The 12,096-nt window shown below is 42.6% G+C and overlaps 1 protein-coding gene across 2 annotated transcripts in view; it reads left to right on the top strand.

Annotated features, from left to right (window-relative positions):
- Nucleotides 1–12,096, top strand: part of LAMA3 (laminin subunit alpha 3) — a 190,227-nt gene that overhangs the window by 51,865 nt on the left and 126,266 nt on the right. Inside the window, exons 7-9 of one of the 2 annotated variants that reach the window (XM_073331377.1) lie at nt 928–1,043; nt 9,515–9,633; nt 11,766–11,856. The exons of the other annotated variant lie outside the window; for it this stretch is intronic. Coding sequence (XP_073187478.1) covers nt 928–1,043; nt 9,515–9,633; nt 11,766–11,856 — 326 coding nt within the window. The remainder of the gene's footprint in view (nt 1–927; nt 1,044–9,514; nt 9,634–11,765; nt 11,857–12,096) is intronic. 2 annotated transcript variants of the gene reach the window in all.

Genomic DNA, 12,096 nt, shown 5'->3' with positions numbered 1-12,096 from the left:
CTGAAGTAGTCTTCCCGTTCACTGCACCAAGCCGTATCAGGAACCTGGGCCTGCCCTCTACTCTGGGTTCCAGTCCATGGCCCAATAGTGAGCAGTTAAGGTCCAGGTCTTCAGCAAACCTACTGCTCTCTTCCCTGGACTACTTCCTCCCGTGCTTCTTTAAGCTTCTCCTTCATCAACCTTCTTAGTCAGACCCCTCTTTCTTAGGCCTACTAGGTAAACCCTTCCTTATGGGTTTCTGTCTCCCCTTCCTTCTCCCTTACCTCAGGGATAGAAACTGCAGCTTTCTCTCTGCCACTTGTGATGCCTGGCTTTATAGAAGCCCCATATGTTCCTTCACAGGTGAGCTTCCTTCTAATTAGCACCCTCCACACAACTTACATCTCCCCTATTTTCAGTTTAATTGACTGATTGGGCTCACCTGGCCTAATTCAACTCTCTCAGAGCCGGTGTGGGAAGGTCACCCCATCATAGTAGATTATAAAGCTCTAATAATTTTTTTTAACAAAAGATAATGAAAAATTGAGTCCAGAGTGTAACGGTAACAAACATTTTGATATAGTGTAGGACAGGAAGCTTGAGCCTTGGATCAAGAGCTAAAATAAGATATATTTGCAACTATGGCATATCATCCTGGGTTAATATCTTCTCAGGATACGGTTTCTTAAGCCATTGTTTATTTAATCCAATTACAAAAGACCTCTATAAATCATTTGTGCTAAAAAGCACAAAATGATGTGAGTGAGATACTCTATTGTGAGGAATGCTAGGATGGTTGTGAAAGGGTTTAGCGTTACATTGTGTCCCCTTTACACTTGGTCTTGCCATTTTCATGTTAGAAGTAAATTTTGGATTGTGGTAAAATAAGAAAAATATATATAGTTTTAAATCCTATTTCAATTAAACGAGAATCTTTTCAATATCCAGGTTTCAGTGTGAATGTCAGCATAACACTTGTGGGGAAACCTGTGATCGCTGCTGCCCTGGATATAATCAGAAACAATGGCAACCTGCAACTGCCAACAACGCAAATGAGTGTGAATGTGAGTAGCATGAAAATATGCTAATTTAAAGGTGACAATTCATACAGATTTTGATATAGAAATGGGAGGTACCTCCAGCACATACATGTTCACGCAAAATAGCAGAGCTGTGTTGAGTGGCTGCAAAGCCCCCAGCAGAATAGAGATTGCAGGTGCCTGGCACTGCCTCAAACCTTCCCATTCTTTCACACCTCCCCTTTAGCTGGATTGCCCAGAATCTTGCCCCCCTGGAGGAATATGGCTGAATCCATTTACATATTTATTAGCATTTTTCTAAATTGTGCCCAGCAGGGCTTTGAATCCAACCCCTAGATTTTGAGCACTGGTGATGTGGGGGTGGTTAGAGGAGAAGGAAACTTCCATAGAACTACCTTGCCTGATACAATAAGCCTAATTTTGGTGAACCCCAAGTTCATTTAGTGGAACACTGAAATATTCATAACAGTGCATTTAGATCCGTATTCCTTTTATATTTAGTGAGGAAACATTGTATTGAGTTGGAAAGCGAATCAGAGTTATTTACTGTACATGGATTTGTGACGTAGCCCAGTTGAAAATTTTTTCTTGTAAAACAGGTAGTTTAGAAGGGAAACCCTCTTTTGGGGAAGAGGTGTGCTTTCTTATTTTAAGGGTGTCAGCACACAATCTAGTCTCTTCAAAAGACTCTTGGATCTTCAATCTGCTCACTCAGAACAAAACTACATAGATGGAAGTGAAGAGTTGTTTTCTTCAGAGCAACACCAGTCACCCTTTCTAGTAACCTGGTCTCTTGACATATGCCTCTGGTAAATGGATGCAGATATTCTGTCTTCTTTTCCTTGAGCTCCTACGGGGGAGCTCCTTTGCAGCCAAGCTTTGCTCATTTCAGACAAACATTTCATTCTTTTGTTAAGAAAACTGGGACATGGGGAACCATGACCACTACGGCCCTTTTCTGGGTCTTGAAGAGGCTGTACTGTTCGCCATAGACTCTGTATAACCACGTGGCATGAAAACTGTAGCTAAGGTGATTATAGCATTTGCTCTCTTTGTGTATTCCCCTCTTTTGAACATAGACAGGATTCTCTTCTCTCATATCATCTTGGCAGGCCAAAAGGCAGTTGTTGTGACTTCAAGTTGTAACCCTGTTAGAGTGTCAAGTAGATGTATATTTATATCATTGAAGAAGTGGGAAATAAGAACCGGTTTTATTTTAATCAAAGTTCAGAGGTGATCTGCCAAAATTGTGATAGTAAAAATGGCAGACAAAAAAAAGTAGAAGCAGTAGATAGAAACTAGGCATGTTATGACTTGGTCAGTGAATACATTATAATTCATAAGGTTCTGAGCCAAAAATGTTTAACATCTACTGCTAACTGAAAAAGGGATCCTTTTAGCCTGAAAGTGTGTGTTTGTTTTAAGTTATTCACTGAGGATAGTACTCACTAGCTGAAGACAGCCTTCATTTACAGCCTGTAAGTCAGGAGTTTAGAGCAACCTTGCAAGTCTTCACAAAATCTCTGTATCCCTTGTAGGAACTCCCAACTCTCCTACAGAAAAATCAGTGGGAGACTGGGAGACCTGCCAAACCTGCAAATTTTTGTATCCGTCCACAATATTGTACTTTTCAGCAAATAGTCAAAACTTCAAGAAATTGTATTGTGATGTGTGAAGGGTATTTACCTACCTGCTGGTAAAAGTGCCATTACTTGGAACAAAGGAGGTAACTTGACATTATAGTAAGAGACATAGTAGAGGGCTCAGGATTCCAGTAGCCTTTGGCCATTAATAACATTGAGGGTTTTTTTGACACTTTCCTTTACCTTCCTGCTTTTTCTAAGAGCAGGGGAACCAAAGATGGCCCAGCCATTTTGTCAGCTTTTGGCCCAGCTATTTCCCTCTGAATCTTGTTTAGTTTTCTTGAAGAACTTCATGTATGGACTGGAAAATGAGCTACAAAGGCTCTTCAGGCACAGCTTGTAAATCAGATCTGAGCCCATAAGCTCAGGCTCTGGTTCGTGTCAGCACAACAAAAAGTGGCCCATGACTTTACTCATCCAGGTTGTTTCACAGCAGGGATGTCACGCTCTAGAAGGGAAAGAGTTTCCTCTCCAGAGACCCTTTAGCAGGGCCGTCCCTAGATATTCTGGGGCCCTATGCAGACCGCCCCCCGGGGGGGGGTGTGGGGCCCCAGGCCTCGGGGGGGGGGGAAGGGAAGGGAATGGAGGGGCGGGGCTGGCTTGGGAGGTACGGGGGAACCACCCCCCAGCACTCACCGGCTGCGTGGCTAGGGCCGGTTTGCTGCACTTCTCACTGCCAGTGAGTGCAGGCCTGACCCTGCTGCAGAGCTCAGGGGAGTGGGGGCAGGGCTGGGGTGGAGGAGGGGCGGGAAGGGAGGGGCAGGGGCAGGAAGAGGCGGGGCGGGGGCAGGAGCCCTGGGGAAGAGGCGGGGCAGGGGCTGGAGCAGTATGCAGCAGCGCAGGGCACCAGGGAATTTGGTGCCCTAAATCTCCTGGTTCGCAATGCAGTTGCGTACTTTGCGTATGGGTAAGGACGGCCCTGCCCTTTAGATATGAGGAATAAGAGGAATATCAGGATATGGAGGATTATCTAGAGAATCCACTTCTTTAACTATACAAACAGATAGCAAGACTGGGTAAGGAAGAATGCATTGTTCTTGGGATGTACTCCTTTTAATAGGATTATTGCTGTAACTCTTGCTGAGACACAAAGCAAATGTGGGCAGACCTAGGGTCCTTAGCCCTTGTTTCTAGGGTTTTCCTTGCAAGGAACCTCTTTGTCGCAAAGACAGTTGTGGGGTTGCCCTTCTGCCTAGTTGCCAGGCTAGAGGAAAGGAGACTTCCCCCACTAAGTCTGATGCAGAACCACTGGAATCCTCTAGGAAGATTTCCTTGGAATATTCTTATTTAAGCAGGTCACTGATCCCTTAATATTCAAATGAAAGTGGAAAAGGAGGAAGCCAATATCGTCTTCATCTCCTTGAGTTATTTAAATTGGAGAGAGTTTTCCTGTCTTCCTCTTCAGTGAAAAAGATGAAGAGATTCAAGTAGGCAGTATTTAATTTGTGCTAGGACTTGCCAGGACTGAGCCCTGCACCTCTAGGCTTGGCAGTTCATAGCCTCTGGGTTTGCTGCATCAGTTATGAATATAAAAAACTTGCTTGAGCCCCAGCACCTTTTTCATTACAAATTAAGCACTGTCGGTAAGCTAAGTAAAGGTAAGGGTAAGGAGCTCAAGTAATACAAAGGCACCGGCTAGCCTTTGGTTTGTTACCTCTGTTTGCTATTCTGGTTAGTCACTACTCTTGAATTATGTTACAACTCTGGATGTCTGGAAACTGGAGAAAGGAGAGCACAAGCTTTTAGATGGTTTGAGGGAATGAAGATAAGAGATTACGATAGACTGATATTGTGCCTGATAGACAGATTGGGAGGTGCTACTCATTAGTTTGCACTGGGGTAACAGGGCAAGAGAAAAGAATTAGATAAGGAATTCTATCCATCCACCATCCTTTACTCAAGACGTATTTGCAGAAACTGTTCCAAGTGTTGAGCTATTTTCAGATTAACCCTCACCTTTCAACCAAGGCAAGAACTTTAGGTCAGTACTGGGACTTAGATTACTTTTAGAAAAAGGCTATGACAAGGTAATGAAGGCTGTTGCTGGATTTAGACCTACCAGCTTGATATAAATGGACCTGTAATATTTTTCAGACTACAAAGAGGCTGATATTCACAAAAGGCTACAGCACATTATCTGATGTACCTCATATTTTTTTTCCAGTGTGTGAACAATACTCCTAGGTCAGGGAGCTTTCCATTGGGCTAATGTTTATGTTGCATATGCTGACAGAATATGTAGTCTAGTGGGCCTTGAGAAGTGTTCTTTGATCGTATGTTGTTCACTGCATGGAAAATTACTTCAGTCAGGAAGGGGTCAAAAGTTAGGACACAATCTCTAGAGTTGGACAAGATTCAGAATTGGTGTGAGTACAACTGCATTACCTTTATTTGGCCCAATAAATAAATAAAAATAAAAAAACCCTACCAACCAAACAGAATAAAAACACATCATAGCTGAGATTCTAAACCCATATAAACTAGGAAACTGAGTTACTTACCACAGTCACCCCACCCCTAGTGCTTGGTGAAGTAATTGTGTCTTTTGTCACATGATCACCTAGAGCAGGGGGTGGCAACCTTTCAGAAGTGGTGTGCCAAGTCTTCATTTATTCACCCTAATTTAAGTTTTCGCGTGCCGGTAATACATTTTAACGTTTTTAGAAGGTCTCTTTCTATAAGTCTTTAATATATAACTAAACTATTGTTGTATGTAAAGTAAATAAGGTTTTTAAAATGTTTAAGAAGCTTCATTTAAAATTAAATTAAAATGTAGAGCCCCCCGGACTGGTGGCCAGCACCTGGGTAGTGTGAGTGCCACTGAAAATCAGCTTGAGACCGCCTTCGGCATGCGTGCCATAGGTTGCCTACCCCTGACCTAGAGCCTACTACTTTGTCAGTTGGAGTTTTGCCATAGATGGGAGCAGGATCAAATCCATAATATTAGAAAATGTGACAGACTTTTTGATTTGAACATATCTCTGCAGTGAATAGTCCTCTGGTAATAGACTAGTTGTGTCTGCTGGCATCACTGCAATTAGGGCTATGTGAGTTCCTCCATATAAGTCTTCAGAGTAGCAGCCATGTTAGTTTGTATTTCCAAAAAGAAAAGGAGTACTTGTGGCACCTTAGAGACTAACAAATTTATTTGAGCATAAGCTTTCGTGAGCTACAGCATCTGATGAAGTGAGCTGTAGCTTACAAAAGCTTATGCTCAAATAAATTTGTTAGTCTCTAAGGTGCCACAAGTACTCCTTTTCTTTTTGCATATAAGTCTTGTTATGTATACACAATTGTTCTTCTGACTGAAGATTTAGCCCACAAGCCCCAGCCCAGATGTGAATATTTTTGTAAATTAAAAAAATAGAATAATATTTGCCTATTTTTTATTTTGAAAAATACCCCACCCAGACTAGGTGATTGGGTCAAGAAACATCCCTATAACTTATTTTAGCCTCAAATATATAGTTCTTTGTTGAGTAACTACACATGTCCATTCCACTATAGGTGTATGTGTGTGCCTTGTGCACAGGTGTCGGAGACTTTTCCCTTAGCAGTACCCTTTGGGGCAGCACAAGCACCATCTTGTGCCACTGTACTCAAGTATAAAGGGCCATGCTGCTCCCGACTGCCATCGGGTCCTTCCTACCACCAGCGACAGTTGTTGCTGGAGCTGTGATCTTTGTTTCTTCATATCTTCCCTTCCTTAGCGTAAATAGTAGCTGGAGCATTAGTTTTTAGTCTTGTATATAGTATATCTGTAAATAGTTACTTGTAGGGTTAAGTTTAGAATACCGTCTTACAGGGTTACTGGTGCCAGGTTGGGTACTGGGATTGGTACCGAACTGGTGCCCCATTCTCCTGGATTCAAGGCCTGTCGTTCATGTAGTCAGGTCTATGCCGTTAACTGACCCACTCCCAAGCTGCCTCAAGTGTCTGGGACAGGTGCATGTAAGTGACAAGTGTCACATCTGTAGACGGATCGAAAGCCATTCAAAAAAGGACAGGGCTGCCAGACTCAAGTACCTGCTTTTGGAGTCTGCACTTCACCCTGGAATCCTTCTGCTCTGAACAGGTAGCGAGCACGTCTGAGTCTGTTAGGAGTGCTCCTTCTGTTCTGGCAGAGTCCTAAGGCAGATCTGCATCCCCGGTGCCTAGGGAGACACTGCGTAAGTCTCCCAGGGACTTGGTACCAGGACCCTCTGAGAGGAAATTGCCGAGTGTTTGCAAGGACTTGGAGAGGAGCTCAAAAAAGTCACAACCCCAGGAGCAGTTTGTGAGTGAGAAGGTATTGCTGACTCTGGAATGCAGGAAGGGTCCGTTGAGACCAATCCCTGAAAGATCGGTGTACCTCTTGGTACCGCAGACTCAGGAGCCCTTTCTGATGTCACTGACAAGTTGCATAATTTGTCAGTACTGGCTTCTCTCACGATTCAAAAGCCTTGCAAGAGCACCGTTTTTGGAACTACACGCTCCTATAGTCCTGGCTTCAGCTCCAGAGCACTGCTCGGTACTGACCATTTCTATACTTGTGATATCCCTATGGAGAACTGTGTCTGGGCAAGCCAGTGATGATTTCTCCAATACCCCCTTCTCCAGCCTTGGAATCTCTCTCCCGACCTGAGGATGCCCAGCAGCCCCAGTGGGATGCCTGCCCATTGTGGTACCATCCACCGACTCAATATTCTATGACTCAGTGGCCTACACAGGGCTGGGCCCCACCTCTGTACCAATGGTCCTTTTGAACCCCTTGAGACTTCCCTCCATGTTTCAGAAACTCTCTGCTCCCTTCCTGCACTTCTTCATCAGCTAGGCACAGCTCAGGAGCATCTGCAGGCAGGTCTCCATTTTCCTTCCCCTGGAATTAGGATTGGTACCGAGCAGGCAGAGCCGTGTGCCCAGGACTCCACTGTAGAAGAATTGGGGGAGGGACCTCCTCAGCAACCTTTAGCCTCTTCTTCTTTGTCACCTGATGAGGCAGTAGTGGCTGAATCTACCTCTCTCCCCCACCCCCACGATGATTTTAGAGCTCATCAAGACTTGTTGAGGAAGGTGGCTGCAGCTCTGGATATCCAACCAGAAGAGGTACAAGATCACACAGGCTTGTGGACATTTTAGCATCTGCAGGACCCTTCTCTCCCTATTAATGAGGCTATCCTGGAGCCCGGAATCAAGGTTTTATGGCAGACTCCTTCTTTTCTGCCCCCCCTACTGCCAAAAGAGCGGAGAAGAGATATGTCCCATCACAGGAATTTGAACACTTTTAAAACCACCCTCTGCCAGGCTCCCTGGTGGTTCCAGCTGCAAACAAAAAGGAGAGGCAAGGACACCAGGCCTCTACTCTGAAGGGAAAGGAAGCAAAAAACCCTAGATCTGTTTGGCAGGAAACTTTATTCTACAGAAGGTTTACAGCTCAGAATCATGAATCAGCAAGCTCTGCTGGGTCAATGTGATTGCAACCTGTGGGATAATATCCTAAAGTTCCATCTGCTTGTGGATAATTGTTCAGTTTGTTCAACCCCCCTGTCCATCAGGTTTCTAAAAGATTTGTTCAGATTGTACCCTTGCGTTCATAGTCTGGTCCACAGTGGAGTGTATATTTGGTGGTAACAAAGTTGATGGGTCCCCAATTTGAGCCACGAGCAACTTGTTCTCTGTTTCACTTGTCAATGAAAGTAATTTTCCTGGTTGCTATAACGTCTGCCAGGAGAGTAGGGGAACTGCAAGCTTTGGTATCAGAGCCCCCCTATACAAATTTTTTTAGGGACAAGGTTTTCTTTTGGCCTCACCCTAAATTCTTGTCTAAAGTGGTTTCTGAATTTCACATGAATCAAGCAATTTATTTACCAACATTCTTTCCAAAGCCCCATTCAAGCAAAGAGGAGGAAAAACTCCATACACTAGATGTTACTAGAGCTTTGGCTTTTTACCTGGAGCAGAGTAGAACATTTGTCACCTTTTCATACCAAGCAAAGGGCCACTCAGTCTCCACCCAGAGAATCTCTACCTGGATTTCTGGCTGTATTTGTTTATGCTACCGATTGACCGATGTTGCACCTCTGAAAAAAGTGATGGCTGACTTGATGCAGTTGCAGGCGGCTTCTGTGGCTTTTCTGGCTAGGCTTCCCATTCTGGATATTTGTAGGGTGACAACTTGGTCATCGCTCCATATGTTTGCCTCTCATATGCTATCTCTCATCAATCCAGAGAAGATGCACGATTCAGAGTAGTTGTCCTTCAGTCCTTGTTCAAGTAGACTCTGAGCCCACCACTGAGTTCAAATTGCTTGTGAGTCATCTGTAATGGAATGGAAATGTGCAGTCACTCAAAGAAGAAAAAACGATTACCTACCTTTCCGAACTGTCGTTCTTCAAGATGTGTTGCATATGTCCTTTCCACGACCCGCCTCTTTCCTCTCTCTATCAGAGTCTTTCTAGTAGGAACTGAGGGGGGTCAGGCAGTGCTGCCCTTTGTATCCGTGTGCAGTAGCACGGGACACCAGAGGGCGCTCACGCTGCCCCCAAAGATACTGCTAAGGGAAAAAAATCTCTGACAACTGTGCACAAGGTACACACAAACACCTACAGTGGAATGGGCATGCGCAACACATCCTGAAGAACAGTTACAGAAAGGTAATTAACTTTTTTTTTTTTTTTGAAGCCTCTCTCTCTGGCAAGCCTGGTAGCACATGCTGTCTTATGTTTAGAGATGATCTCAAGTTGGCTCTAGTGTGAAAGGCTCTTGGCTGATTTAAAAAATATGTATACAAATTTGAGCATCTTTTTTTGTTTATAATAGGTTACTGAATTACAGCATAATAATGAAAACTGACTTGTAATATTACTTCCTCAGCCTGCAACTGTCATGGACATGCTACTGATTGCTACTATGATTCTGATGTTGATCGACGCAAAGGAAGCTTAAACGTCCGTGGGTGGTATGAAGGTGGAGGGGTCTGCATTGATTGCCAGGTAATAAGGTGCTTTGATCTCATAGGTTATGCATGAATGGGACTTGGAAAGTGTATCTAGAAGACTTACTTTTCTCAGGCTGACATTTTTGAGATGGCCATTTTGAATAGTACCATTACAATGACATAATCGCTCATGCTCCAGCCAGGAAGAAAAGTCACTGAAAGTAATTCATGTTCTGTGAGGCCAGAAAAGGGATCACCTAATTACAACGATCACACTTTTAAAGAGAACCCACTGTTGCAGTTCCCTACTTCAGTAGTTACAGCAGATTGGATGAAGAGGGGATCTCTCACTGCACCAGCCAAGGAGGAGAGGGAGTTGTGTGGGAGCAGTGCTCCTCCAAGCAAGGGAGAGGAGAGGGAAAGAGCTCTCCCTTTGCTGTAGTTGAAGAGGGAAAGCTGGGTCTCCCCCAGTTCCCTTTACTATAATTCCTGCATTCTTTTAAAAAGGGTTAGAGACAGACACCATGAAGTCCACTAGAGACTTTGCTATTGCCAATCTATTTTATGTGGAAAGCACTCAAATATTATAGTGATGAAGAGTGGTAAAAACCCCTAAGATAGATGGATAGATGATGACCCCTGCTTCCAACCAAGGCCTGTTCCCTCTCTCATCCCACTGTTGTTTTCCTCATTCAAGCCATTGGAACTTGTTTACTAATTTATAAATCACACCTGCTTGGACCAAAATACAGTCACACAATTTAAGAACAACAATGACACAGAATCAAGAAAATGATGCACGCTGTACGTGTAAGAAGTATAGTTGTGCTGTCAAAAATTAAGGAAGAAGGAAAGGAAGTGTGCAGTGCAACTATAGTTTGAGTATTTTTTTCCATCTTATTGCTAAAATAAAATCAGTTATTGCCCAAAAGGCAGTCAGAAGTAAATAAAAGTTCTTTTTATTAAAGAGAGGAAGAAGAGATCTTTGTCTTTCACTTAACATTTCTATGTAGGGCTTTGTTCAACCAATGCTATAAGATTTGTCATATTGGTGCTTCCTGTTAGCTCTTTATTCGTGAAAGATCATGTTTCCTAAATTGCTCCCAGTATATAAAAGAGCAAACCTGACCTAAATCCATGAGGCCTGCAGCTGATAATTGTCTGTAATTCGATTTTGTGGAAATTAAATTGCATTAAATGAATTAACCATGAAATCTAATTATAACATTTTCTTCATAAATAAGGCACATGGATTTTACTTTACTTTTTCCATTTGTGTCATGGAAAAAAGTGTTGGAAATGCATGCCTGAATGAAGAACTAATAGAACCTGATGCATGACACATATAGTTAGATCCTGTTTCTTTCAGGTCTGACAACAGTGCCCCATATATTCTGTATTATATATCTGCATCCGACAATATATTGCTGTTACATAGATTTGTGCTTTCCATTTCCCCTTTACATAAACCCCTATGTTGCTTTGAAAGGGAAAAGAGACAGAGATACCCTGAAGTCCACTAGGGACTTTACCCTATGACGCAAGAAATTTGTTGTAATTCAAATTCATGAACAGTATGTTTTCTGTGAGTGTAAGACATGTTAAGATGTTTAAAAAGCTGTCTCCTCTACTTACAGAAACTTTATTTTGTGCTTTTAATTTTATTTCTAGACTGATAGTTTTGTTTTCATTTTAAGTTTCTAATCTTAGTTGGAGAGTAATTTAGTCACAAAAATGTATCTTTCAATATGGAAACAGCATGATGCTGTTGCAGTCAAACTATATATATATATGTGTGTGTGTAATGATAAAAAGGCAAAATGAAAAGAAAGTTAAAGAAATATCTGGTAATAGTATAAAGATGACAGTGCTTTTCCCCTGATTTAAATGAGCAGAAGGTTGATTTAGGGACTTTGTGCAATGTTTAAAATGTACTAATTGTTAAAAATTCCATGTGTTTATGTGAAATTACCCTGATTCATAATATCATGCAAAGATCAGAGAGGTAAAGAACAAGAATAAAATGCACTCTTTATTGCAGTCTTGTTAGATTTCTTCCCATATGGATCCTGACTGTATATAATAGGAACCTAAATTACAATCTTTCAGTCCTGTATTTGCTTATGTATCCTTCTGCTTGTTTTTCCTTTCTTATGTTATATTTTTCTCTTACTTCATTCTGCATAGCATAACACAGCTGGAATTAACTGTGAACAATGTGTAGAGGGGTACTATCGTCCTTATGGCATTCCAGTGGGAGCTGCTGACGGCTGTATACGTAAGTCTCTCTCTGTTTGGTTATATCTCACACTGGTATTTCCTATCAATCAGGGCAAGGGCTTTGTTATTTGGGATAAAATTTTCTGAAGTGCCTAAGTGATTAAGTCCCATTGACTTTTAGTGAGACTCCTACTGTGAGGCAGTTGCAGTAGTTCAAAGACAAAGGCATGGACGAAGACTTCTGCACAGGTGGAGGAGAGGCAGTGGCATGCAAACACCAATGTTGTCTGGAGGTGAT

The sequence above is a fragment of the Lepidochelys kempii genome, chromosome 2 (genome assembly GCF_965140265.1).
Source record: "Lepidochelys kempii isolate rLepKem1 chromosome 2, rLepKem1.hap2, whole genome shotgun sequence".
Classification (NCBI taxonomy): Eukaryota; Metazoa; Chordata; order Testudines; family Cheloniidae; genus Lepidochelys; species Lepidochelys kempii.
This window is presented reverse-complemented; position numbering and strand designations above follow the sequence as displayed.